The sequence below is a fragment of the Lobosporangium transversale genome (assembly GCF_002105155.1).
Source record: "Lobosporangium transversale strain NRRL 3116 chromosome Unknown BCR41scaffold_64, whole genome shotgun sequence".
Taxonomy (NCBI): Eukaryota; Fungi; Mortierellomycota; class Mortierellomycetes; order Mortierellales; family Mortierellaceae; genus Lobosporangium; species Lobosporangium transversale.
The window spans coordinates 70,467-98,091 of NW_019029042.1; the positions used below are offsets into that span (position 1 = coordinate 70,467).

General features: G+C 42.6%; 7 protein-coding genes across 7 annotated transcripts; 4 read left to right on the plus strand and 3 right to left on the minus strand.

Annotated features, from left to right (window-relative positions):
• The first annotated feature begins 1,683 nt into the window (after window positions 1-1,683).
• On the plus strand, window positions 1,684-3,887 carry BCR41DRAFT_426290 (hypothetical protein). Its single transcript, XM_022030715.1, has 2 exons — window positions 1,684-1,826; window positions 1,957-3,887. The coding sequence occupies exons 1-2, from the start codon at window positions 1,769-1,771 to the stop codon at window positions 3,843-3,845; spliced, it is 1,947 nt and encodes a 648-aa protein (XP_021876065.1). The 5' UTR covers window positions 1,684-1,768; the 3' UTR covers window positions 3,846-3,887.
• A 258-nt stretch (window positions 3,888-4,145) lies between these two features.
• Window positions 4,146-5,358, minus strand: BCR41DRAFT_363593 (hypothetical protein). The gene has a single exon (XM_022025908.1). The coding sequence runs from the start codon at window positions 5,196-5,198 to the stop codon at window positions 4,242-4,244; it is 957 nt and encodes a 318-aa protein (XP_021876066.1). The 5' UTR covers window positions 5,199-5,358; the 3' UTR covers window positions 4,146-4,241.
• Window positions 5,359-6,804: 1,446 nt separating this feature from the next.
• BCR41DRAFT_382360 (Rho GTPase activation protein) lies at window positions 6,805-8,816 on the minus strand (the record flags this gene model as incomplete). Its single annotated transcript, XM_022027358.1, has 5 exons — window positions 8,583-8,816; window positions 7,628-7,768; window positions 7,303-7,518; window positions 6,911-7,174; window positions 6,805-6,845 (listed from the first exon to the last, which is right to left on the minus strand). Exons 1-5 carry the CDS (start codon window positions 8,647-8,649, stop codon window positions 6,805-6,807), a joined length of 729 nt encoding a protein of 242 aa, XP_021876067.1. The 5' UTR covers window positions 8,650-8,816.
• An 8,055-nt stretch (window positions 8,817-16,871) lies between these two features.
• BCR41DRAFT_401544 (glutaredoxin-1) lies at window positions 16,872-17,280 on the minus strand (the record flags this gene model as incomplete). Its single annotated transcript, XM_022029227.1, has 2 exons — window positions 16,872-17,140; window positions 17,241-17,280. The coding sequence occupies 2 exons, from the start codon at window positions 17,278-17,280 to the stop codon at window positions 16,872-16,874; spliced, it is 309 nt and encodes a 102-aa protein (XP_021876068.1).
• A 299-nt stretch (window positions 17,281-17,579) lies between these two features.
• BCR41DRAFT_342607 (Alpha/Beta hydrolase protein) lies at window positions 17,580-19,477 on the plus strand (the record flags this gene model as incomplete). Its single annotated transcript, XM_022022295.1, has 5 exons — window positions 17,580-17,858; window positions 18,245-18,369; window positions 18,562-18,754; window positions 18,866-19,133; window positions 19,257-19,477. 5 exons carry the CDS (start codon window positions 17,580-17,582, stop codon window positions 19,316-19,318), a joined length of 927 nt encoding a protein of 308 aa, XP_021876069.1. The 3' UTR covers window positions 19,319-19,477.
• A 3,978-nt stretch (window positions 19,478-23,455) lies between these two features.
• BCR41DRAFT_211834 (hypothetical protein) lies at window positions 23,456-23,697 on the plus strand. Its single transcript, XM_022019964.1, has one exon. It carries the CDS (start codon window positions 23,513-23,515, stop codon window positions 23,663-23,665), a length of 153 nt encoding a protein of 50 aa, XP_021876070.1. The 5' UTR covers window positions 23,456-23,512; the 3' UTR covers window positions 23,666-23,697.
• Window positions 23,698-24,350: 653 nt separating this feature from the next.
• Window positions 24,351-27,594, plus strand: BCR41DRAFT_211840 (hypothetical protein). The gene is made up of 3 exons (XM_022019965.1): window positions 24,351-25,728; window positions 26,826-27,169; window positions 27,354-27,594. Exons 1-3 carry the CDS (start codon window positions 24,635-24,637, stop codon window positions 27,383-27,385), a joined length of 1,470 nt encoding a protein of 489 aa, XP_021876071.1. The 5' UTR covers window positions 24,351-24,634; the 3' UTR covers window positions 27,386-27,594.
• The last annotated feature ends 31 nt before the right edge of the window (window positions 27,595-27,625 follow it).

Consider the following 27,625-nt stretch of genomic DNA (forward strand, 5'->3'; position numbering starts at 1 on the left):
GAACATGAGCATAGGCATGGGCATTAAAGATCGATAGCAAGTATCTCATTTTCAAATATACAGATATGGATAGTTATTTTTTACCTCATCTGCAAGACGCTGAAGATTTCTCAGGAAACGCGCCATATGCATTTGTCTGGCTGAAAGCTCACCACGTCCCGAAAAATCTGTACGGTACAACGCTGTGGCACTATCGACAATTAATAATGCGAATCGAGATTCTGACATCATAGCCGCTGCCTGCACCAGTAGATTCATTTGATGATCCGTGTTATAAGCACGAGCATACGCCACGTTATCGAGAACTTCTTCAGCATTGAGGTTATATCTATTGATTTTTATTATTATTATTATTATTATTATTATTATTATTATTTTAAAAAAAAACGTTAAGTATTTCCAGCGAACATCCAAATTAGATAATGAGATGAACACAGTTAAAAAAATATTTACCTTTCACTGATCGAAATAAGACGTTCAGGACGGAAAGTACCTTCAGTATCGATATATAAACATTTTCCTTCGCCTCCACTCATTGCTGTAGGAAGCTATGATCCCCATCCAAAAAAAAAAAAAAAAAAAAAAAAATTAATTGGCGTTTCAAGTATTCATTCATATAACCTTGTAAGAAATTCAGTAATGGTTCTTACTTGACATGTTACGGCCAACATGTGGCAAAGCTGACTTTTTCCCGTCCTGAACTCTCCAAACAGTTCTGTGATGGCACCTGTCTCGATCCCTCCGCCAAGTAACTTATCCAATTCTGCAGATCCCGTAGTAATCATCAACATCTGCTTCCTGCGCTCATGAAAGTCGGTTGCTGTTGTAAATCCCATAGGCACCAACCGTGAGGCTAAAATTTTTTTTACCAAAGGAGAAGACTGTTATAACTTTCCCTCCCAGAGTAGATGCACCGAGAATAAGGTGAAGTAACAAAAGATGCTAATTATACTCTGGCGTCTTTGTCATGCTATACCTTCTGCAATAATCTTGTCTGCTTTGGCTTCGGAAATACCCTTGATAAGAAGCAGGGCTTTTTTGGGGGTATATGCAATTGATTCAACAGTATAGTATCCTGCATCCTTGAGCTTCTTGATATCTGCTGTTTGAATACCGCATTCCTACCATATTTTAATTATTTTTTTTCTTAATAAATATCAACATACAAGTAGAGGTAACAAGGTAACTAGAAAAAGCACACGGGACCATTAATAGCATGAACGTCACCAGGCGCTCTATTTCCTTTGTACTTACCTCCAGTTTCTCAGCTTTGAATGAGGCAACATAAAATTAAAAGCAATGAGGATGAGTTATTTGGTTTGCCAAAGGTGTCAAATGAGCCTGCCTCTTTGTCTCGACATGGTCAAAAAAAAAAAAAAAAAAAAAAAAAAAAAACATACTGCGCATATGGCCTTCTTCTGCAATGTCAACTTCTTCTTCCTCCATAACATTGGCTTCATGTTGTTGTTGAGCGTGTTCCATGTTGTAAAGTGTTGACTGTGTAACTGTATGTTGTGTTTCTTTTAAAATGCAGAAAGGAGGAAAACAAAACTTGAAAATTAATAAAACACCACTTTATATTCATGTTTTGGTGGCAAAGTGGCTGCGCATGCTAATTTTTTGGCATGCAATATTGAGGTATCTGTTATTGCATAAAGTCATTCTTACTGACATGCATGCGCCGTTCATTACATCTCTCTTATTTTTTGATCCACTAGTCCATTCCTTCAACCGTTCCAAAGCTTAGTAGCTCCACATCAATCTATCCATGTCACGTAAGGGGTCTTCTAACTCAAAGTTTGGTCATCTTTTTGGTGACACTGTTGGTAAGGCCTTCATTCATTTATCCTTCTCCCCGTGGTTTGAGCGATCTGCCTCTGTCCCTCATGCATCAAAACAAGGGTGCCCTTTTATATTCATATTAACATCGTGCTTTATTCTTATTGGTCTTTGCAGAAAGCTCTTCTACATCTGGTAGCCACAGTCGCCTTTCGAATTCAGGTGATCTCTACCGTGATCCACTTGCTGCTCTATTACCACCTGTCACTGCTACCACCACCACTACCCGCAGCGGAACCGCCAAGGCAACGCTCTCACCCCCTCATACCTCTACTACGACAATCGCAACATCTACTTCATCCTCAGTGCGTAGTTCTCCTCCTAGCTCAGGTAACAACTCCCGCAGTTCTTCGCGTCTTCAGCAACATGCACTCTTCTCATCTCTAACAGGTGGTGACTCCTCCGGAAGTGGACCGCCTTCCATGTTTGACTCGGTGACGGTCCCAGCCTCGTCCACATTATCGGTTGCAAAACGGGATTTACTGTTTGGTGGAGGCAGTTCTACAGGCAGTTCTTCATCCTCCAGGAGGACATCCACACCCCCATTACCTAAAAGTAATCTCATAGGATCTATACGCCAGTCAACCCCTCCTCTTGGCAGTGTGCGTACGACGGTAACGGTAACAACTCTCGATGCTGAAGCATCTCCCTTAGGATCACTTCTGAATGGTAGTGGGGATGATGTCAAAAGGGAGGCGGAGGATGATGTATTATCGATCAAGTCTCCTTTATCAGCCATTGCTACATCCAATTCCTTAACACGTACTAATAGCCAGGCTAGCACTAAAAGCCATGAAAGTATCAAGAGTAGCCGTAGTATTCAGAGTCAGGAGCTATTGGAGGACTCAAAACTAACTACTACAAAGGTTGCAAATACAAAGCCAAGTACTTTATCAGGATCAGGTGCGTCCGCAATACGTTCCATTCAAGCCAAGAAGACAAACCTGGATCAACAGCAGCAACCACAACCAGCTTCTGTCGACTCAATCCTCAATCTTCTTACACAGCCTTCGGGTTCTGCGCCTTCGCCGGCGACGTCACAGTCGATTGAAACTTTCCAATCCATCTCACGGGCAACATCACCGGCGGCAAGTAGCAGCGCTATAACGACTATCCTACCCCCACCCCTTAGCAAAAGTGGGTTCGAGCGTGAGAACGATAGCAATTCATCCTCGCCTCTTTCTAAATCTGGAGTTCTAGTGAATGTAGCAATTAAAGACGATGCAGCTGAGGCGTTCTCGAAGGATCTTTTTTTCACATCAGGACCATCTTCTTCTCTCCTTAACGCAACTACAAACATCCAGTCCTCAAGCTTCTTAGATACTGGATTCAGCAGCTTGAGGGCTGTATCTTCGAGCTCATCACCAACAGGGGCTGCTATAGCGGCGGATGCTACGTCAAGTCCTGGTGCAGGCACTATGCACCAACCCAAGTCGCTATCTGGATTCTCTTTGGGCGAGGATGTGTCAGATGGCCCCAATCCATGGATGAACTCGCTTCTGGACTCACCAGAGCATGCGAGACCCGTGGGCAATGCAAATGCAGGAATTAATTATACTCAATCGGATGCCATGATCAGTGGCACTAATAGCTTCTTACCCGAGACCGCATTTGTGCTCACTGCTAAAAATACTCTTGTGACGGCAACAGCAACACCATGTATTCCTTCTTTGGAGGAAGACATTGGTGGGTTTGATGAGTTTGCATCTTTACAACTCGGCAGTAGTGCAACAGCAAACGCAACGTCGCTCAGTACTAATTCACATTTGAAAACGACAGCGCTTCCTCCTTTAATAAAATCTACGACGATGTCTACAAGCACTGTAACAAGTAATTGGAACATTTTGGATGCTGTAGAAGCTGCATCACTGGACCCCGACTTTTTGGGAGCAGCCTCATTACTGAATCAGAGTAACGCAAAGGTTATGGAGATCATGCAAATGCCTAAAGAATCACTTGAAAAGGATATTTCAGCACAAGAGGTCTTTGACAATCCTTGGGAATAATAACAGACAGCATAAACTCTTAATAAATATGTTACTAAGTACGTTAAGTACACTTGAAAATATTAATAATAATAATAATAATAATAATAATAATATTTTTGTATGAAAAAGTAAAAATAAAATAAATAAAACCATGCCTCTATACAAAAACTATTAAACACAATGAAACCACAAAGGATTCTTATTTTGATGCTCTTTTTAGTCTTTTGGTGCATACTTTTTTTTTTACTTTCTGCTATTTCAAAATAAGGGGTGCTTCTTAGGTTTAAAAAAAAAAAAAAAAAAAAAAAAGAGGTGAAGAGCTGCATGAAAAATAGGACAGAGACAGAATAAATAACATTATGCTGATTGTCTCAAAGAATAAAATAAAATAAAATAAAATAAAAAATAGTCTCATTATTGGGTAGTTGGAGCAGATCTACCTGATCGCAAAGACTTTGAAGTCGTGATAGTCGATGATGTAACGAGCGAGGAAGTGCTGCTGTTATTACTGTGGCTGGTATGACTACGAGTGGTAGGTGCGGGCGGTATCGCGGGGCTAGAGTTGACAGACGAAGTAGCGGAAGTTGATGAAATGGTCATTCCTGTGTTTGATCGTGATCGCTCTCTTTCAAGATAAGGTCGACTATGATTGTCAACATTAGTATTGTTATTGTTGCTAGCGATATTATTTGCAACACCAACAACACCAATGGCACTTTGTTGCCGTTGTAGAATTTGCTGCTCGCCTCGACTCTGGGCGCGATTCCTGGCTCGGCTCGAAGGCGGTAGACTAGTATAGCTAGCATCTTGTCTCTCTACTAAAGGTGATGATCCATAGTGATGACGATAGCCAGCACCAGATCCAGATGCAGATAATGAAGATGGCGCTGACGAATGGATAGGCGATGAGTTTTTCGAAGAAGCACTTCGAGCCTTGGGTGACGTCTCATCCCCTCGAACAGATGACGAGGACCGCTCACGAACAGGTCGGTGCTCCCTTGGTCTTGAGGCTGAGTTTGGTAATGTGTTGATATCAAACATTTCATTACTTTGGTTGGATCCAAGTGAGCCTTGTCTACTCCTTGATTCACTAGGTTGATGTGGATGGCGATAGTGTTGTTGGTGTCCTCCGTAATCTTCTACAGGGGAATGGCTGAGATGAGTCCCATGGGGCGGTAGGTGATGGCAGTGTGTAGAGACGTGAAGCGAAAGATGCTGGTGCTGTTGTGATTGTGATAAAGGCTGGTCGGGATGAAGCTGATTCTGAGGGAATACATCAGTTATAGGTGAATGCCTTGAGGGCGCTCGTGGAGAAAGCTGACGTGAATTACGGTTGGGATCATAATGAAGATCATCAGCAGAGGCTGACATCGCGATTTCTAAGGAACTTGAGCTACCCTGATGCAGAGGGCCCCTTCTTTGGTGCAATCGATCAATGCTCGACGTTGATCTGGCAGATGATGTCGAGGTAAAAGATGCGTTAGCTGAAAGAGGTTGACGTGACGAAGGGACGCGCGCCGGCGATGCTGACCGTGACCCTCCAGAAGGCGAAGAGTGTCCAGAGTGCTGGTCGCCGAGACGCTGCGGTGGGTCCAAGAAATCCATTAACGAGCCCTCCGGCCCAGGAGGCGGTGGCCTTGGAGGCGGCATGGCCTTTGTGCGCTGCTGTTGAGGCTGAGGCAATGTTGGTGGAGGCTGAATGTGGCCACTTTCATGCTCCTTGATGATACTGCGGACAGGTGCACTCCTCATTCCTGCTACTACTGACGAAAGTCCTTGCTGCAAATGATTTGGCGTCACTTCTTGGCTTCTGTATTTCCTTTGTTTATCTGTGGTCGAGGATTCGTACTTCTTATCCTTTTCCTCATCCTTGTTATCTCCATCTCGTGGGGAATTGACGGAGTCATGATCGCGGTTCTTGGTACTAAACAAACCCTTAAACTTTCCAATTGCCTGACTACCGCTACTATAGGATCCTTGTGGTATATGGGACATCCCTTTAGTAGTTATACTTGCTAACTCTCCTGGGTTGCTTTTAGTCCGGAGGATTGGCATTCTTGGATTGGTAGGGTGTTGAGAGGTTGCCGCATCGTATCCTATAGCTGAGGATGATTGGGTTGATTGAAGCCCATGTCTAGAGGGTATAGATGTTCGCTTCTGTCCAGGGGTTGGTCTTTGTGGGCCCTGTTGAGAGGGATGGGGGCTCATTTCACGATGCTCCATCAGTTGGTCAGGGATGAGAACATGTGATGTTGTAGAAACAAATGAGCCTCTTGGACCATCCCGACCCTGACCTCCTCCCGACAAAGGATCGCTATTTGGCTGAACGCTACGTTCGCTTCGTGGTGACCCCACGAATGAAGAATGTGAACGGATAGATGTTGGTGGTTTGTTTATTGTGTACTGAACCTCAATTGTTTGACAAAAAACCGATGGTTCGCGGCGGTGTCCATCTCCCTTCATATGCTTTCGTCGTGAATGATGGGAGGACAGTTCAGTGTTATTGTCATCTAACCCTATTATTGGTGATGTTACAGCTCTGCGGACCATAGAGTCGCGAGGCGTCAAAGGTCGTGTGTGATCTTTCCCTTTTTCTTTTTGTTCAACCAAAATGAGTTTTTCGGGTATATCTGAAAGGTCTTGTTCTACATCTCCGAGGGTCTTAGACCCCGTCCTCGAGTGCCTGCTCGACCGCCGTCGTGCCAAAAATGAATTTGAGAAGATTCCAGACTGGCTGCTATGACGGCTGCTTATACTGGAATTAGTCGATTTGCTCCTCTGTGGTGGGTTTCCAGGCAGTGTTGAATGCGGTATAATAGGCTTATGAAGCGAGTGTTGCCGCCTGACTTCGGGATTTAAAATGCGCACTGCATCCTCTGCTTCAAAACTAATACCACGGCCTGATATTGAGTTGTGAATGCGCTCGTGATCAGATGCGTTTACGTAACCGCCTGCTCGGAATACTGAGCTAAAACTGTCACGATTTGGGATCATATGTTGGTGCTGAGGTTGCTGGTCCTTTAATCCAAAATTAGTCATTTCCTCATCTTCTTCATCAATGTTGGGCTGAGGCATAGTGAAACTGCTTTGATGATCGATGAGGAACTTTAGTACTGCTGCAGAGGTCATGTATTCTCCAGGAGACATGGCATGGTTCGGATGTGATATGACTCCGGGTTGGAAAACAGAAGCTAGATTCTTTGAATCCATGAGATTATCTTCGCTGTGATAGGCGAAAAGAGCCAATAGATCCAGTAAGTACATGAGGAGACAAGAGTGTGGTGGAGGTAATTTACTGATTAACTCCTGATATGCAGCAATCTGTTCCTCTTCGTCTGTCAAATTCCCTGTTTTTTTTTTTTAAAAAAAAAAAAAAAAAAAAAAAAAAAAAAAACGACTTTAGTTTAGATAACATTTGATTATACAATTTTATATACTTTCTGTCAGACGAAGATTTTGTTGTTTGCTAGCTTACGATGAACATCCCGAAACCGCTCATAGAACTCCAATGGGATGACTGGGTCTGGTAGATGATTAAGGTATCGACGGAAAACGTTTGATGCATCATGGATTGTGTAGCCGGTCCAGTCCAGTTGACTCCCATATTTTGGCGGTGTATCAAAGATCAACTGTAGCTCCGATACGCGCTTAGCAGACCCGCTGACTCGAAAGATGCCTCGCGCCTTTGTGGCTGTATAATCATTGGTTTTAGGAGCAACAATGCCATGTTCTGAGAAGTTGGTTACTGTTGTTTGCATTTTTAATGAATTATACACCATGGATGCGTCGCTTGAGCTTACCGTTTTCTTTCAAGTACCAGCCACATTTTGAAACTATGGTGGGAATATATCCCTGACACCGCGTTTGGCCATTAACCGTGTATTGCACTGGCACTCCTGCATAGACGATGGAGTCAACGAGCTCGACATGAAAAAGTCCTACTTTACGCGATACATACAGACAAGAGACGTGTCAGACGATAATTTTCCTTTACTAATTTATCCGGTGTGGTTGTGTCATTACTGCCATCATCACTATTTTATACAGGCTCTCTACTCTCTGATTAGGAAAGGGCTCCCTCTCAAACACTCTTTTTTGATGACTCCATATTCAAGTAAGGAACGCCCACATTGGACCAAAACCCTGTTAATATCCTTGGCAAGTTCATAGATCACTCTCTCATTATACGATTTCAGATAATCTTTCACTTGTTCACTTGAGGCTGCCCCCAAGCTGGGCCTTGTCACACACACATATATGGTTGATACCCCTGTGTTGGCGATGCTCGAATTATTAAATCGAGAGTATTAAGGTTGTATGTCTGAGATAAATAAACATCGTCCCACCTGGGCAGTGTCCCTGTGCCCTTTTTTATATATTGAATCCAGTCTCCGCATGAATGCAAAAACTATCAATCTGGTCTTCCTTGAGTGGTACCTGAGTGTCGATGAGTGTCAACAGAAAGATATTGCCATTGATTTAGTGAAAAGACAACATGTGCGTATGCGAGAATGCGAAAGATGGGCAAAGTGTGAATGGAAAACAGTAATCAACAAGGGCGAATGGCTGGCACTGCCATTGTCCAGAAAATCATTAGGGAATACAATGTCCATTCATGCAGTGCCTATTTACTCCAGCCCAGAGAGAGTGAATCCTTGTTGAGGACAGCCCAATTCCACTTTTGATTGCATAGAAAAGATCTCATTTCCGGAGAAACATTAAATAAATCGGCGACAGGTGTTTTTGCCACTATACCTTTTGTTGCCTTAGTTCCTGTGATATTCTTCCACCATTTCTTGAAAGATACTTTTTGCTGAGCCATAGTTCCATCCAATGAATGTTTGCTGTAACGAATAACAAGTCAGAACTTTCAACGTAGTCGTGTACGTCAAAATAAATAAATAAATAAAGCTGAATACGCTTGCGGAATGTGGAGAAGTGATTCAATTGAGAATGGATAAATGAAGGTGAGCGTGGGAAGGAGATGACAAAAAAAAAAAAAAAAAAAGAAAGAAAGAGAAAAAGAATGAGAGGAATAGGTTTAATCCTGAGGACGCAAATGGATCATGCAATAGAAGTCGGATTGTACGAGTTGTGATGATTCATCTAGCGATTGTAAACCACTGTTAAGATTCGGGTTTAATTAACTAGAGTTACTGAAGCTAATGTTGTCCCTGTTGGCTTTGCTCTGTGTCTGCGGTTACTCAGGTATGAACAGCTGATATTAGTGATGTTGAATCTTTGGCTAATGTTATGGATTGTTTTAGTGTCAAGTTGAGAAGGATGAATTGCTTGGATTATTGATTATTAGTGAAGGGGGACAGAGAATAAAGACGGCTGCCATGGACGTAGAGACAAGCGTTGTAGAGAATTGGGGCGCCAGAAAAGGTGGCCAGAGAAAGATAGAGAGAGAGATAGGAATATCAAGTGATAGAAAGAATGAAAGAGTAACTGGACTAAAATGAAGGAAGTATGGAGAAAGTTAGAAAGGAAGGGAAGAAGAGAAAGGAGGAAGAGGAAAGACTATTGAGCAATTAAGAATGAAGTGTCTTGAAGAGCGTAGGAAAAGATTTGAAGCAGTGGAAGATTTCAGACAAAGAAAGGAGGTGCAATTGTCACTTTCATTTGGAGGTCGAGAATACAGTTTCAATTAATCAAATGTAAAATGCCAATAATATCCAATATTGTTGGTTTTAGTTTTAGTCACGTGTAGAGGGTTCGCCACCAACTATTTAACGAGCAACAGCTCAGGAAAATCTGGCTCCTTGTTCCTTATTTTTACACAAGAGCCATTTGAGTACTGACTGTTCTCGTCCAGGTAAAGAGCCCTCACAACGTTCGTCGTTAGTAGCCATAGATCATTAAAGGTTCCTTATTTTTACACAAGAGCCATTTGAGTACTGACTGTTCTCGTCCAGTCTTTGAGTAGTGTGTGTGTTCTTTTATTGTGTTAGAATTATTTATCTATCTGCAGCTGGAAGTGACCGGCTTCATAATCCACCAAAACGACCTAAATCTCCTACCACATCTGCCCCTAAATTTTGCAACAATATTTCTGGTGATCTACGCAGGGGGTGGCAGCTACAATGTCTTCCAATTTATCGATTCTTCTTACCATGATCCCGAAGTGGCCGTCGGCAGAGGCTGAGGGTCTAACCGCCGCGACATGGATCAGCGATTTTGGAGGTGTTATCGAAGGAGAAACCCTGAGCAACAAGTTGATGTTCGTCGAGAGGCAGGCGACAGGCAAGATCCAACGCTGGATCAGGCGCTGGAGGATGACAAACAAGACGAATGGTGCCTGGAGCCAGTTCGTCAGCGATTTCATCATGGAGGCCTCTACCCCTAGAAGCCAGGATGTCACCCTGGACGAGTTGCATTCTATTAAGCAAGGAGAAGATGAGACGACAGCCAACTATGTACAACGAATGAAACTTACCATGGAACTCCTCGACCCAGAGTCTGGTTGCGACGCACAGCCGTACAAGATCCCAACAGCCACCGAGCGTCTACTGGCGTACAGATTTTGCAAGGGTTTGAGGCAAGACCATCCTTTCAAGGTCAAGAACAAAGAAGCGCCTGCGACCTTGAAGGAAACCTTCGAATCAGTGACACAATTGGTTGAAGGAAATCGTTGGGGCATTGACACCACTGAGAGCCGTGTCATAGCTCGCAGCAACGCTGAGCATGCTGCACCAATCGAGACGAATGTTCTGCTTGGATCGACCCTAGTGCCGAGGACGCACTACTCTGGCTTCCTAGCGGACTTCAAAGACGACAAAGAGAAAGTTAATCAATTAAGCGTAGACGAATTAACAGACATGTTCGGAGCCTGGACCCTTGCTGCCGAGGAGCGAACTCCGGAGGCGCGAATCGCTCAGACTATCTCAAGAATGAGCCCGGCTGTAGCGAGGCGAGTGTTTGGTTCCTCTGAATTGGCCAAGCATATTAGAGTGGAGGCTAGACCTAATGCCGTGCTCCAACCCGCCGAAGTTCGAAGTCAGCAGGCTATCCCTATGGCCCGTAGAACCTGCCATAAATGTAATCAAGAGGGGCACCTCTTGTCGTTCTGCCCATTGGTGGAATGCTTCCGATGTGGCGAGCGAGGCCATACTTCGAAGGTTTGCACTAAGGAACAAGGAAGCCCCGCCACAGGCGCCAATAGCGTCCCATTGGCCACTCAAACTAACTCCTCGCTAAGAGTGCAAAGTTTAGAAATCTCCGCCACTAATGTCGCCCAATCATTTATCACGACTAAGCCACAGCGATTAAATTCGACAGGTGCCCAGCGACGTCGCAGTGAGAGGACAGGCACTCCTGCAGGTCCATCGTCTCAACGAAGAGAGGAAACGAGAGGCACTACTCCACCTGTCCGAGGAATGCAGTGGGAGGCTGAGGCATCCACTAGTAGTGCGCAACCTTCTGGGGACCCCCACTTCCAGACAGTGACTTTTGATGACAGAGCGGTCGACGGGCGAGAGAATAATGTTGCAGAAGCTCCAAATGCGACGCCAAAGCGTACCAGGAAGCGTGTCATTCCTGATCCAGTGTTCGTTGATGCGGTCGAAGGATTGAATTTTGATTTGGCCACTCACTCCAAGTACCGTGGAAAGATGGCAGTGCAACTCAAGGCAGCTGTTACCGAGGCCTGGGCCCGCCATGCCCCTCCAAGAAGAAGCAAGCCTAAGAGGAGTCAGTCAGCAATAGCTATGGCCAGGAACGTTCAAGGTGGCAAAGGTGATGTCACGACCGTCACCGCCTTGGGACGAGACTTCAACAACGCCGTTATTGATCCAGGCAATGACCATACTATGATGGGCCTACATGTGGCAAACGCACTCGGACTGAAGTTAGAGCCTGCTACTCGTGCGGTGCTATTGGCCCATGGGTCCTTCCAGAAGCTTGCGGGCCGCACAAGACCTATCGATATTTATGTGTCCGGGATCCCCTTGAGAATGTCGATGGGAGTGATCGACTGTAAGGGCACATATGACTTCCTCCTTGGCGATGACTGGCTCAAGGCGCTGAAAGCCAAGGCTGATTGGAGCAACGGTATCGTGTACTACGTGGAGAGTGAGGGAAGGACTATCACCCTTGGTGGCGGTCTAAATGTTCGCGCCTCAACCCCTCAGCCTACGACATCAACGTACTTGTCTGATGAGAACGATGAGTATGATGATGAGTACGACGACTATGAGGATGACGAATCAATCTACGAGACGGAAGAATCCGATGCTGATGCAGGGTACAGAGCCTTGAGAGTGAAGACAATAGAGGTCGGTGACCCGGATCTGCAGGCGATGACCGCAAGAGTGTTCTCTAGCAAGATACAGTGCGAGAATGACGATGCTCGCGTAAAAAGGCAGCCGTTCGCGGTTGACGGAGTCAACGTGGACATCAACCCAAATTTGTCCAATGAGCAGTACGGACAGATTGTGGAGTTACTTGAAAGGAATAAGGACAGGCTGACTACCAACCTTGAGGACCTCGAAGTGACGTCTATTTTAGAACATGAGATCAACATTCAACCAGGCGCCAAGCCAGTGTACGTAGGATGGTGCAAACGGTACTCGCCGAAGGAGCTTGACTTCCTTAAGAAGAGTGTTGATGATGAGCTTAAGGCAGGAAAAATCATAGAGATGGAGAGCGAGTGGTGCGCGCCGCTGAGTCTTGCTCCTAAGAAAGACGGATCCTTGCGCAAGTGCGTCGCATACATAGGCCTAAATAAGGTTACCGAAAGGGAGAGCTGGCCACTGCCAAACATCGAGGAAATACTTGACAACTTAGGCGGATTCGAGTACTACAGTAGCCTGGACGGATTTCAAGGTTATTACGTGATTGGCATCAAAAAAGAGCATGTCAAGTATCTTGGCTTCCGTACGCCTTTTGGGACGTTTGCATACAAGGTAATGCCATTTGGGCTCAAGAACGCGCCACATACCTTCAGTCGCTTCGTTAGAAAAGTGTACTCAGACCTTATCGGAAGAGTGCTTGAGGCGTACATGGACGATGTGTGCGTGCGCACGATGACCTGGGGAGAGCATTTGAGAGCCCTCGATCATACGTTTGCGGCAGCTCGCGCAGGAGGAGTCAAGTACAAGACTAGTAAGCTCCATTTCGGGTATGACAAGGTGAAGTTTACTGGCCACGTGGTCGGCAAAGATGGAATTGAGGTCATGCCAGACAAAGTTGACAAGGTCAAGAATTTCACCCCATTACGTAGCAAGGAAGATGTACGTGCATTCTTGGGCTTGACGGGCTACTATCGAAGGTTCGTCGAAAGCTACGCTCAGATTGCAGAGCCGCTGACGAGGCTCCTCAAGAAAGGTGCAAGCTTCACCATGGGTCCTGAACAGGTGGCCGCAGTAAAGGGTCTCAAAGCCAAGTTAATTCAAGCTCCGGTACTTAAGGCTCCAGATTTCGAGAAGGATTGGGTGGTCTCGTGTGACGCCTGCAAATACGCTATGGGCGCAGTGCTAGAACAAGAAGATGAGGAGGGTAAGTTGAGACCGGTCTACTTTTACTCGAAGACCTTTCAAGGAGCCGAACGCAACTACTCTACCTTTGAGCAAGAGTGCCTCGCCGTTGTCATAGCCGTCAAGAAGTTTCGGCCTTACATCCTGGGTAGGTCCGTTGTCGTTTACACAGACCATGCGCCACTCAAATGGTTGTTTTCCAAGACTGATCTGACTGGTCGACCTGCGCGGTGGCAGATGATTCTGTCGGAATTCGAGCTGGTCATTAAGACCAAACCAGGTACGAAGAACGGCAATGCAGACGGGATGAGTCGCATTATGTCGGAAGGAATAGCCACGGATGACATCGATGACGAGGTGCCAGAGTGTCTGAGCCGAAGGGCAGAATCCACAGGAGAAAAGTGGCTGGCGAGCCAATGGTACGCGAACTTCTACATGTACCTAGCCGAGATGAGACTGGAGTTAGAAGACAAAGTTGAAATGAGGAGGATCAAGAGACAGGCATACAGGTTTCGACTGACGAAGGAAGGTGACCTACTGTATAGAGATGCCGACAACAGAGAGAAGAGGTGCGTAGTTGAGGATGAAGTCGAGGGTGTGCTGAAGGAGGCACACGACAAGGGCGGTCACTATGGAGCAGAGTCTACCCTAGCAACAGTTCGTGACGTGTGTTGGTGGCCAACGATGAGACGGGATGTATTCCACTGGGTCAAGTCTTGCGGCCGTTGCCAGCAATTTGGAAGTCGAGTGAAACATAACAGGTTGCATCCTACGGTCTCCGAGTTCCCATTTGAAGTTCTCTTCGTTGACTTGATTGAGAACTTAGTCGAAACGCCTAGGGGGATGACCACCATAGTCGTCTTCACAGATTCCTTCACCAAGTGGACTGAAGCACATGCAGTGGCCAACAAAGGCGCGCAAGGCGTCCTAGCTGTTCTATTTATGAAGATTATCTGTCGGTTCGGGCTCCCTGTTATGATTAGATCGGATGGAGGCCCCGCATTTCGTAACGAATTCAAGACTTTCTGTGACCTCTGGGGGATCAAGCACGTCACTGGTTCGACAAGGCATCCGCAAAGTCAGGGACAGGTCGAGGCGACAAATAAGCTTATCGAGGAGCGACTGAGGAGAGTACTGCCAGCTGGATCTAAGGATTGGGATGCATTCCTACCGAAAGCAGTATTCGACGTGAATTGTCGAGTCGTTAGGAGCACAGGAGTGTCGCCAATGGAAGCACTTATGGGCTACACAGGACAGTCAGCGTTACGGCGACTGTTCGCGGACGACAAGTTCCTCGTTTCAGCAGAGGCACCGGAAGAGAACGATGTAGTCCTAGAAGAAAGCATGGCGAGATTTATCGTAAGAAGAGAGGGAATCCGTGAGTATGCATACTCATGCAAGCTTAATGCCAATGACAGGATGAAACGTTACTATGATCGACGTGTTCGCCCACAATCGTTCGAAGTAGGATCAAGGGTTTACATGTTCAATTTGGATTTCGTCACAGGCTTTGGACGCAAGCTGGAGCCGCGTTGGTTAGGTCCATTTGAAGTAGTCTGGGCGAATGAAAAGGGATCATATGGGATCAAGACGGGTCGAACGCATTATGGCACAAAGGATGGGGTAGAAACAATTAATGGAGACTTCCTCAAGCTCGCAACTCAAAGGCAACGATTATGGGAAGATGATTTTATTGAGAACCTACAGAGAGCTACTGAGAAGAATCCCCACTACGCCGACACCGAACAACCTCTCGCGCCAGATCAATTACACCAGCCAAGTCTGGGTCGGGGGCGGGAGGACACAGCAAACGAAGGCACTCCAATCCAATCTCCACATCCCTTGTCGCCAAGGACAGGTCAAGCTCAATCTCGTGACGCTCCTCAGGCGCAAGTTGCACCTTCCGTGAACGAAGCCTCTCGCGAAGACGCGACTGGTCAGCCAAGCCTCTGGAGAATGCCACCTCGCCGTGAAGAAGATACTTCGCCCGTACGCGTTTCTCAATTGGCTCGTCTATGTCTTGAAAGGCCTCAGCTGACCGCTTATTTAGCTCTCGAGCGGGGGGGGGAACTGTCTGGGACTGAGGAGATTCTGGAGAAGACTTCTCCGCTGCAAATGGCGAAACAGAGGAAGGGCCAACCTCGTGGTCAGTAAGGGCAACCACCTCAGGAGAAGCAGAAGAAGGGGGAGTGACAACGACGGCAGGAGCAGGAACAACGGCAGGAGCAGGAACAACGGCAGGAGTAGAAGAAGAAGCAGAAGCAGGAGGAGTGGTAGGGGTCGAAGGAGTGATAGGAGAGTGAGAAGTGGCAGCAGGACGCGACTCTGGAGACGTGCCCAAAGACAGACTTAAGCTCTTGTCCGAAGAGGGAAGCATTGTCTTGGTGGAAGTGGTTGGTCTTGGGCAAGGAGGAACCTCGTCTTTCTTAATAACAGTGCGGGCCATGATGACGATGAAGTAGTTCAAGCAGGGCAAGGAGGAAGGAGTTGCGAATGAAAAAAAAGAAAAAAAAAAAAAAAAAAAAAAAAGGGAATGGAGGAATGAACCAACATTTATGTCCATGGCAACATCATCATGTGGAAGTAATGGCGTGATCACGGATCAAAATGATTGGCCGAAGAAAGAAAATTTTCCTTGGTCGATGCCAAGGCGAACCAAAGGGTGACAAGAACAATGATGCAATGACCAAAATGCGGGGTAGCAAGAGTCAAGGTGGTAGAAGCGCAAACAGCACAATGAGTTCCTTTCTTTTTGAGCTGCGGCTTGGCGGAGCCGAACTTCGCAGCTGGTGGGGGTGTTGGTTTTAGTTTTAGTCACGTGTAGAGGGTTCGCCACCAACTATTTAACGAGCAACAGCTCAGGAAAATCTGGCTCCTTGTTCCTTATTTTTACACAAGAGCCATTTGAGTACTGACTGTTCTCGTCCAGGTAAAGAGCCCTCACAACGTTCGTCGTTAGTAGCCATAGATCATTAAAGGTTCCTTATTTTTACACAAGAGCCATTTGAGTACTGACTGTTCTCGTCCAGTCTTTGAGTAGTGTGTGTGTTCTTTTATTGTGTTAGAATTATTTATCTATCTGCAGCTGGAAGTGACCGGCTTCATAATCCACCAAAACGACCTAAATCTCCTACCACATCTGCCCCTAAATTTTGCAACAATATGAATATAGATGTACGTATGGATGCAGCGATGGCACAGGGACATGAATACCAAAGAAGTTCTGGGTGCGAAATGCTTCTCTTTCTTGCTCAATTGTCTGTACTTCATAATCCTTTCATTGCTTTCCGTCTATTTCCCTCCCACTCGACACTGATTTCTAAACGCATGTCAATGCAATGCTCTTATTATGTCGTCCATCCTTTTGATTTCCGACTCAATGTTTTAATTTCACCAAAATTGAGCTCTTTTACTTTAACTAGCCTCGTCAAAAAATGGTTAGAAAACAAGTTTTTTTTTTTTTTTTTTTTTTTTTCTAAAGTTCAGAAGTTCGTTTATGAATACAAGAGTAAGGAAATCACTAAATAGTATAGAGACTATTTTCTTTTTTGACTGTATGGGATTGTGTCTAAAATTTAGCAAGTAGAGCCTTGAGCTGACCGCTCTTCTCCAACTTGAAAAGATCATCGCAGCCTCCAATGTGCTCCTTATTGATAAAGATGTTGGGGACAGTACGCTGGCCAGTAAGCTCCTTAAGATAGGCCTGGATAGCAGCACCATTCTCGACATCATCGAGCTCCATAATAAAAACCTTCACACCATGCTGAGCGAGGAGAGCCTTAGCTTTGGCACAGTATGGACAATAACTCTTTGAGAACATGACCACATCATGACTATCTACTCGTGAGAATACAAAAGAAAAAAAAAATTAGTATCAGTAAAGTGATGGGAGAACTCATCTTTTTTTTTTTTTTTTTTTTGATTTATTTAACATTACTAATGATGTTATCGATTTCGGCCTTGAGAGTAGATTCCATTTCGGGAGAGAGAGATGAGGATGATTGTCCCATTGGAATTTGTGTCTTTTTATTTTTTATAGTGTTGGGACTGACTTTTGATTGTAGAAGCAAAAAGAAGAATGACAAATTTAGTGAATCAAAAAATTATGATGACATGATTTGATAGGATCGTGTTTTCACTTGTATATACATGTATACTGTTACACTGTCATTCCGCACAGACGTAAAAAAAACTCAGACAGTGGCTTTTATTTCACCTATTTTGTTCCTTAATCCTTTCCTTTGTTCTTTTCATTCTAATATTAAGAACACTCAACATGCTATCCCCTATCTTCAAGACCCTCCCTCTGCGGGGATTCCTTCGTACACCGCAGACTGTTACTATCGCTATTGCCGCTGCACGACCCTTCTCTACCTCTACAAACCTTTCTTCACCAGTAACACTGTCCTTCGCCGATGTGCCCAAACCAGTACCTCAAGAAGCAGCAAAATCTCAGCCTATTGTCATCCTCCATGGATTATTTGGGTCCAAACAAAATTGGAAATCACTCTCTAAAGCAATGGCTTCTCGGCTTAATACTCAAGTCATTGCATTGGTAAAGGGTTTTGTAAAAACAAAATATGCAGTTTTTTTTCAGGGAAAAGAGTCATTCATTTATGCATCTTTTCAAATATATATTTTTAAGTGAACTGATACATTGAGATCGATATGAGGATATGTCTGTCTATCTTCAATTAATACTTCTCAACCCTATATACCTTGACATACTTTCCCAGCTCATGTCTAAACATTTCTTCTACGCATCTCAAATGTCACTATCTCTTTTCACATACGCATTCATATACACTTGGCGTTGAGCAACGGAAGCCGTTACGGGAAAGCAGTAGCGCCTACTCACGCTCTCAGACCATAGAACATCTGCGCATTAAATATTGATCTATCCTATTACTATTTACTAATGTGCTGTTTATTTGATCGCAGGATCTTCGTAATCATGGAGAGAGTGGACACTCCCAAGTGCATGATTACAGTCATATGATGATAGACGTCGCTCATTTCCTCAAAGAACGGAACCTAGAAAACCCTATTATCATTGGTCATTCCATGTAAGCATTGGAACAAATTGAGAAGAGTTGAGGTTGACCAGAATCAACCCAGTTGCATATTAATTCAAATGCATCGAACCTTAATCTCGAGTTCGGAGGCACTGCATGTATAATTAAAGAAAAGGATCTGTAGGTGTTTTATGGTCATTGACACAGTGATATTTCTTACTATGCTTTTCATCCAAAAACAAGGGGAGGCAAGGTAGCTATGACCATTGCATTAAACCAAACTCCAATAGATCGCCTGATCGTTGTGGATATAGCCCCTATCAATGCAAAGATCCCTTCCGAATTCGCCAAGTATGTAGAATCCTTGAAGGAGATCCAAGCAGCCCGCATTAGGAGACAAAGTGAAGCAGATGATATCCTAAAAAAAGCAGTTCCCGTAAGTTGATTTGTGTAACAAGAAAAAAAAAAAAAAAAAAAAAAAAAAAACTCCCCAAGGTGCATTACTGTCCTTCGTACTCTTAATGTTACTAAAGTTCATTATTTTTAGGATGTGGGAGTTCGTCAATTTTTGCTGACAAATTTGAAACGGGATACTTTGAACGACACATTCAACTTTCGTGTTCCGCTTGAAACCATTGGTAATTCACTGAGCAAGCTGGGCCAATTCGATTTTGTTCCAGGACAAGCTGAGTACAGTGGCAAGGCTCTGTTCATCAAAGGCAACAAATCTGACTACATCACTGAGAAGGGGATCGAGCTGATCAAGTCGCTCTTCCCTAATGCAAGGATCGAAGGATTAGAAGCTGGGCATTGGAGTAAGTTTGAGCTAGAGGCTATGATTATCACTTGGAGATGAGTACAGTAAGATGCCTTTTTATTTTATTTTTTTTGTACTGCTTATTTACTGTTTATTTTCTTTCCGGCTTCTGTTGTGGTAGCACATGCTGAGAAACCAGAGGAATTCTTGAAACTTGTAACAGAATTTGCGCAGGAAAAATAGATATTTAGAGAGTAACATAGACGACGACACATAGATGTCTCTATTTCTTTTCAATGCAAGAATTGATTGGCTGAATCCCGTCTCACGTGGCTATGACATCCCTTATCCCAGAGGGTCAAGCTTGTCGTTCTTTTTGGCTAGACTCTTTCAAATATAAATGGTTTACTTAACAAAGTTCTTATAATTGAAAAGGACTAACCAAAAAGAGTGACAAGCTTGACCCTCTGCCTTATCCTGAACCGCAGCCATTTTTGGTCACAACTTTTTATTAAAAACTTTACTAATTGCGATCCATCCTTAAGCTAAATTAAAAGAACTTGAGCTCTGGCATCACAGGGGTGCATTGAGAAGTATTTCATTATGATTCATTCGGCATGCACATTCTAATGCGATGGCCGAACTATAAGCTTATTTTTTCATTCGTTCATTCGAGAATGAGGATGGTTAATACATTGAAACTATGCCTTCATGTCTTTCTGAGGAATTTAAGTCAAAGTGAGAGAGAGAAAAGCAATAAAGTACCACTTTTCTACGCTTTCATACCACTATATGTAGGCTTTTGTGCTATTTCCCTTCAACTTTTATCTAGAACACGACGGATCAGCAATACACTGTTGATGATGAAGGGTATCAATCCCAACTTGATGGCTACAAGGGTTTCTGTCCCTCATACTTTGAAGATGAACTCACATTGTTTGATGAGGGAGTGGATTTTAGTATCACCTACAATCACAATGGAAACTCGCTTTTGCTTTCACAATTCTTCACTTCGGGTGGAGTTGATATTGCAGATCAACTTCGCCAATACAATAGTGTGTATATGAGACCCAGTCGTTCTTGGGTGCCGCTCTTCTATATATACTATGATGTACCAAGAACAGATAAAAAAAAAAAAAAAGGTTGATATTGCCAATTTCGCCTTAAGCTTGTAGGCCAACTTTTATTACTATCTAAGTCCCAAGCTGTCATCGAGCAAAGGAATTCAAGGAGGAACCTAGAAACTGATGAGTCTCCGGAGGCTACTTTCAAGGTATTAAAGACTCTCTTCCAAGCCCTCGTCGACATCTACCAGGGTTCTATTTTCCGATAAGAACTAAAGAAAGTGATGACAGGGATGCTAAGACTAGATGGCATGTGAATACTGCAGGGTTGTAAGTATCTACATTAAGACTCTTCTTTGCTTGAAAGCAAAGCAGAATTGCTTTGAGAAATATCACAGCAAATATAAAGAAATAAGCTATTTTATTTTGCGAACAAAACAGACGTAAAAAAAACTACCCAAATTGCAAAAAATCTTTTCAAATTCAGGATAGAGGAGAGCAACCATGTGTGGAAATATTATTCTTATGCCTCCTTGGTTGTAATCGTACAAACTGATTCTAAAAACATGGAGATGCTGCCTTGTAAAACTGTGAGGACAAAATCATAATGTTCGCTCTTGAGTAGCGATTTTTGAAGATTGATTTGAGGGAGAAATCACGTTTCTTTCAGAAGAATTAAGCTGAAGTGTCGAGTTATCTTTCTAATGGAGACACGACAGAGTGAAGATGAAAAAGCTCAGGACAGGTCTTCTCTAGTTGTGCTAGTATCATATCCACCCCTGGGAGACGTTCTCACACCAATGCTCCTGACTGTATCCCGTACTGATTAGGTATAGCGCTCATGATGACTGAGAGTGTCAATCGGGAGATGACAGGTGATAGTCATTATATAAGACGTTGCCTGGTTGATATCGATTATATATACTCACCGCTTTATAACTTTCAGGAGAGCCAGGAGAATTGCAACTGTAACATGTAGAAGGAGCTTCCTTCAGAAGTCGTATGGTCCATTGCTGGGAGCCGAGGGTATCCCAAGAGCACTTTCTAGTTACAGCTAGATATAGTCATAGCGATCACTCCGACGGCCAGATCTCTGTCTGTAATGCCTAATAGCAGTGAGGAAAGGTTAAGTGGAATAATTTGGATCCGACCCATTCCAAAAGGAAATCCATTAAATCACAGATCAGAAACGATGCTGTTGACATGAAATAAAGCTTTGGAAATGACCAAACCTCATTTGGTTTATCGTTTCCTCTGTTTGATGATGTCGTCTTGCATGCGATTTTGTTTGCTGCAGGAACAGATGTGTAAAAAAAAAAACAAAAAAATATTTTATATATATATATATAATAGTCGAACACCAATAATTTACAACGAAGGAAAATAGAACAAAGAGACGCTGTGTCTGAAAAAATCTTTGGATCATTGATGAAATGAAAATATAAAAAGTAGCCAAGCACAGCTTCGATACCATGCATGCACGCGTTTTCCATGAGAAAATGGGATGGTTACATCATGCTGCATCCCGCCATTTCTTATTTATTTTAAAGACAGATATCCGGTTGTGTGTATCCTCTCTCCAACAGATGGGTATTCCGTCCCACTCAAAGTTTTACTAGTAAAAAAAAAAATCATTGAAAGCAAGGATGTTTTTTTTTTTTTCTTTCCTTCCTGTTCGTGAGCACGACTCCAGAAATATGAGCATCAGTTTGATGAGTAGACGATATAAAAGTGAGAGTGTTATTCGTGGTGAATGATTGTACATTTGGAGTACAAGACACCCTGAGATTCACACAGCATATTATGGACTAGTCAGTTAAAGTGAAGTAGTATTCAAGTAAATTTTCTGGCGGGTAAGAAGACGAACTGATGACCTCTTTTTGTTGATCACCCGTTTTGATGACTCAAAGCTGGTGCTACTCTTTAAGCTAATTTTTTTTTTTTAGATATACATATTGTTTTCACTCTTATCCAGCTCTGGCACGGGATGGCATTTGTTGTTTCGCATTTTCCGACCGGCTGTTTACATTTTGAATGATGGATGGCAACAAAGTAAAATTATACAATTTATACACCAACCAATGTATGCCGAACATGGATAGAAATATGTCTCATGGTCTGGCCCCTACCTGTCCCATTACCCCGCGAAAACCCAAGGATTTATTTGTTTTGTTTTGTTTTGTTTTTTTGTTTTTTTTTTTTTTTTTTTTTTTTTTTGCCGCCATTTTTTTTTTTAATGTGTATATTTAAAGCGGTAAAAATAATAATAATAAAAAAAAAAAGCGTGTGTATAAATTTCATCTGGTCGACAAGCCAAGTTGAATGCATACATTTATACATTTATACGTCTTTTTTTTTTTTTTTTTTTTTTTTTTTTTTTTCGCTTTTCTCCTGCATGAGTTAGTTCCAGAGGTTCTTAGTGACACATCTCACCAAATGTGTGCAATGCTCAAATTATTTGCTGCATGGTGTGTGCAGATCCTCTCAAACAACCACAATTCTCGCGTTGTGTGCACTACCGCTATTTAATTGCTTCCGTACCATGGATAGCGTTATACATATTTATCTGTATTCGATAACATATAAATATTATATATATGATGTCTGTTCTTAAGCCATGCATATGTATATAAATTCTATGGAGTCATTTTAATTTTATTTTATATTGGTTGTGTTCGCAAATATCCTAAATCATTATGCAATAGGGAACTTTGGACTTGAATGCAATGATCATTAGACCATGAGTTTTCTTTTTTTTTTTTTTTTTTTTTTTTTTTTTTCATTCTTCGCGAATGAGCAACACATTCATTCGGGATCGAATATATGCATGAAGAGAACAAGAGGGACAGGGGGCATTCACCATACCACCACGGGATATTTTTTTTTTATATTAATTCTTATTATTATATATATATAATATATAATTACATGTTCATAATATTCATAAAATATATATAACATTTATAATTGTATAATTGCATCCGTCTTATTCTATTCTACGATTATATTTTCCCGCCAATTTTTTTTTTCATTTCCCAGATGAAGTCAACCGATTACACAAGACAATTGAAGATAAAATAAGAAAAAAGGATATATATAAAATAAGCAACAAAGAGAGAGAGAAAGAAAGAGAGAGAGCATGGGAGACAGAGATAGAGAGAGTGTCAATGCTAATAGCTCCTTTCTTGCTACTATCCTCTTTCCTCTCAGTGTCATTTTTAAAACTTTAAAAAACCCATAGAAAAATAGATTCATAGCCATAATAATCTTTTTTAAAAAAAAAAAAAAAAAAGAAAACAGAGAAATAAGTGTGATCGTAAGAATGGTTTTACCACAGTCAACATGAGTTGAAGTCGTTTGCAAAATTGCATGAATGGTGTGCATGTGTCCACAACGTTATCTGGTCTTAATATGCATACAAGTTTTTTTTCTTTCTTTTCCTCTTTGTTGGATGCTTAATGTTCGTTGTTCAACGTGTCAAGGTTCAACATCTGGTGTTAAATGTCAATGCAGATTGGAAAGATAGCTTTGATAAGCAAAGTGGGTAGTAAAGTAGTAAAGAAGAAAGAAGAAAGGACAAGTCCTTTTTTTTTTTTTTTTTTTTTTTTTTTCTCTTCTTCTTTCCTTCTTTCCTTCCTTCCTTCCTTCCTTCCTTCCTTCCTTCCTTCCTTCCTTCCTTCCTTCCTTCCTGTTTAAAATCAGTGTACCGGATAGACTACAGAACACAATACAATACAAAGGTTCCTTCATTTTCTCATTTTCCTTTTCTTCCTCTTTTTCTTTTTCTTCTTCTTCTTTCCACATTCCATCTTTATTTTCACTTCATCACTGCCTTTCCTTCCTTCCTTCCTTATCCGCAATCCACTCTTTTTTGTTTATTTCTTCTTTCTGTTTTTCTAATGTGCCACTTGTACGTTATCTCATAGTCTTATTTCCGTCCTTACTTTGCTTCCTTGTCTCCCCTTTAGCAATCAACTCTTATATTCTTCATTGGACCCTATCTTCCATTCACCTATTTTCGATCCTATTTCTCAACAGACACATTCTTCTTCTTCATTTCATTTTCCACTTCTTTTCATTCCTTTGTCCACTAGCTCCTTCTTTGTCCTTGGTTCTTGGCCACTACAGACATTACATTTCTTTGTGGTTAAAATTGTCTATCATCACCATCATCATCCATTTCTTTTCTTCACTTTTCTCTTCTTTTCTCTTCTCCCTTTTCTCTTTTCTCTTCTCCTCTTTTCTACTCTTCTCTCAAGTTATTTTATTTTATTTTATTTTTTCTTAAAAAAAAAAAAAACACATTATTGTTATTGTTGAACTGACCACAATATCAACACCGTTCACGAATTCACCTCTTACTTCCTTCAGATCAGCAGACGTAGACGTCTTTCCTTTTTTCTTTTTTCTTTATCATAACTTAACCAAGGTGATAACGAGAAAAGTGTATCATCAACTTGTAAAAAAAAAAAAAAAAAAAAAAAGTAAAGAGAGAATGGAGGACATCAACACCCAATCCCCAGCTCAGACTGGTTCTGTCTCGCCATTTCAACCACAATCACAACCACAGAAACAACCACAGCCATATATCCATGCCCACCCACAACAATCACAATCTCTCAACCAGACATCCATATCTTATAGCCCTCCTTCTCTTCCCCCTCCACCATCTATCACTCCCATCTTCTCACACTTGTCCTCACCTTCATTACCTTCCCCTCCTGTATCTGCACTCTCATCCAAACTTGTCACACCAGATCACCTCTCCCATCCAATATCTTCAACACTCTCCACACCAGCATCAAAGCCCAAAACTCTGTCATCAACTACGTTTTCGTCTGCAAATAACCATCATCAGAACAGCACACTTCGTCAAGACGTTCAACAGCACTCTGAAGCCATGGACGTGGATGAGTTCAGATCCCAAGATCAAAAGAGAAATGATGCTATACAACCTACTCTAAAACAACATCCTCACCACTTACAACTCCACAAAATCCTTGATGACGATGATGCAGATGAGCTTACGAGCCTATCATCTTCACTATCCATGAATAGTGAGAATGATGCCTTCAGCAGAGTTCTCGACCCAACGCGCCGCGGCCCTTCTACGACTTCACTGGCTCGAAAACGTCCGTCCGTCGCCGAATCTCATTCGGATTCTGAATCGCAATTCGATTCGACCGTAGAATCCCATCCTAATTCAGATTCAGAATCAGATCCTGATCTAGAGTCCAAACCTTCGTCTCCGAGGGAGCTCAAGTTTCTGGCGCACAGTCAACCCAATGTTACGACCGCCGTCAAAACCTCGTCGAACGATGTCCGGAGGAAGAGTCTACAGCATCTAGCACATCGTCAAGACCACACCAATACTGTTGACTCGACTCAGTCCATGAGCATAGATAATTACAGCCAAAATCCTCATCACCATCACCGACGAAACCACCATGATCTGGTTTTGTATCATGATCATCCTTTGCAGGGTCTAGATGTGTTGGCCACGGCCGCACGACAGATGCCGCGTCGGGAAGTCCCCTTTGAAAACACTGCTTCTCTCCAAGATGACTCGAATGCAAGCGAGAGTGAAGGGTAGGCGCATACATAAGACACTTTGCCCAGGTGAAATGGGCAATTTTTTTTTTTTTTTTTTTTTTTTTTTTTTTTTTTCCTTCCCAGTCTGTTCTCGGATGCAATTAATTGACACCATGTTCAGTAAATGACGATTGGTACAGAACATGTATTGCGTGTGCAAAGCCAAAAAAAAAAAAAAAAAAAAAAAAATGGAAGTTTGTCGCGTCCCATGTCCCACTCCTTCCCATTCTATACATACTTCCCATCTATACATATTTCCCATACTTCCTATCTTAATTATCCTTTTCTTTTTTTTTTTTTTTTTTTTTTTTTTTCACTTTTCTTTAAAGTTGTTTGAGAGAGGAACAGAGACAAATATTCAAAGTTGGATAAATGGATATGGATAGAAGGGAAGGCAAAAAAAAAAAAAAAAAAAAAAAGATGCGTGCGCATACAATCGGGCTTTATATTTATTTTATTTATTGTATATAATATAAACACGACCAGTTGCCATGCATGAGGATGCATGAAATGGGTGGACAAAACGGTCCTATCATCTGGTGGCACAGTGAAACTGTTGGCATGGGCGGGAAGGATTATTTCGTTAATTTTTTTTATATAATTATTGTTACTCGACATTGAGTGGTCCTTGATCATTGATCTCATCCTTTGTGCCTGGCCCGGGTACCATCTTCTTTGCACTAGGGGTGGGAGGAAGGGGGAAAGAACACATAGTACGGGGATTTGTATGTCTGTCGTTCAGGACAATAAGAGCTTGAATACTGGGTCCTTATATACGGTGATTGGGACGGATCCGAACTTCTTTTTTTCACTTTTTTTTTTTTTTTTTTTTTTTTTTTTTTTTTAAAAAAAAAAAAATCTTGCTTTTCTTCCTTTTATTATCCTTGATATTGTTTCTTCAGCATCATTAACACTGATGGGATATCAAATGTGAACACCAGCGCTTCTTTCAATTCCTGATATCAGTGGTCACTATCAACATTTGTTGTGTGAGCATGAGCGACGTCTTCTCAGTTGTTACCCTCGTTTGTGCTACACTGATCACTCTAGATCTTGAAACTAATACTGATGACGTCTCACGAATCATTCTCTAGGAGCCTAGCTCTCGAAGGCATCGATAGCTCTCGTAAGTGGCCCTCCATGTCCGAGGGTGAATACAAGTCCAAAGTCAAGGACGATGTAGGAAGTGATCGTCTCGAGAGACAGGGAGGTTCTATAGGTCATGGACATGGCCAACATTATCACCGTCATCATGATCATATCCCATCAACTTCAAGACAACCTATTGGAATGACCACATCGACGGGCTTTTCCATGACAAGTGCAAGCCGGGTCAAGGATTCTATTACCAAAGATTCCGCGCCTCGAAAATGGATCTGTAGGCAAGTTTCTGTCAAGACCCTTGGAGGCGAGATGATGATGCCCATCTGGTTCTCAGGTAAGGGTAAACCCCTCTCATTTTTACTTTCTCCAAGGCACGTTGTCGATTCTAAGAATGCACATGATACACACTTCAACTATCCTAAGAAATCAACGAGAGAAACTATGTGTTTTTATTTTATTTTATTTTAAAACAAAAGCTACCTTTTTTCCCGTGCGTTTTATGGTGCTTTTGAAAGCAGACCCATTTCATCCTTTTTGTATAGCTGTCTAAGTATACATTTTTCGTTTCAATTACACCAACGCGTTGCCCCTGTATACACAATCAGCAGGACACAAAAAAAAAAAACAAAACAGGGGGATTACTTCTGTAACTATAATTAATCAGCCTGTTTTTTTTTTTGTGTTCACTTTCCGACCTGCAGATTCATTTTTGGCGGGAAGAAATTTGAATACTCGGGGGAAGAGGAGAGAGGAACACAGGGAGAAACATTTTATTTCAATTGAGTGAATA

Bases quoted from the DNA above. Each gene is read 5' to 3' on its own strand.
- BCR41DRAFT_426290 (XM_022030715.1), top strand. From the start codon at position 1,769: ATGTCACGTAAGGGGTCTTCTAACTCAAAGTTTGGTCATCTTTTTGGT. The intron at 1,827-1,956 runs GTAAGGCCTTCA...TGGTCTTTGCAG, and splicing joins TCTTTTTGGTGACACTGTTG to AAAGCTCTTCTACATCTGGT.
- BCR41DRAFT_363593 (XM_022025908.1), bottom strand. From the start codon at position 5,198: ATGTCAGCCTCTGCTGATGATCTTCATTATGATCCCAACCGTAATTCA.
- BCR41DRAFT_211834 (XM_022019964.1), top strand. From the start codon at position 23,513: ATGGTGTGCATGTGTCCACAACGTTATCTGGTCTTAATATGCATACAA.
- BCR41DRAFT_211840 (XM_022019965.1), top strand. From the start codon at position 24,635: ATGGAGGACATCAACACCCAATCCCCAGCTCAGACTGGTTCTGTCTCG. The intron at 25,729-26,825 runs GTAGGCGCATAC...ATCATTCTCTAG, and splicing joins AATGCAAGCGAGAGTGAAGG to GAGCCTAGCTCTCGAAGGCA. The intron at 27,170-27,353 runs GTAAGGGTAAAC...TTTTGAAAGCAG, and splicing joins GATGCCCATCTGGTTCTCAG to ACCCATTTCATCCTTTTTGT.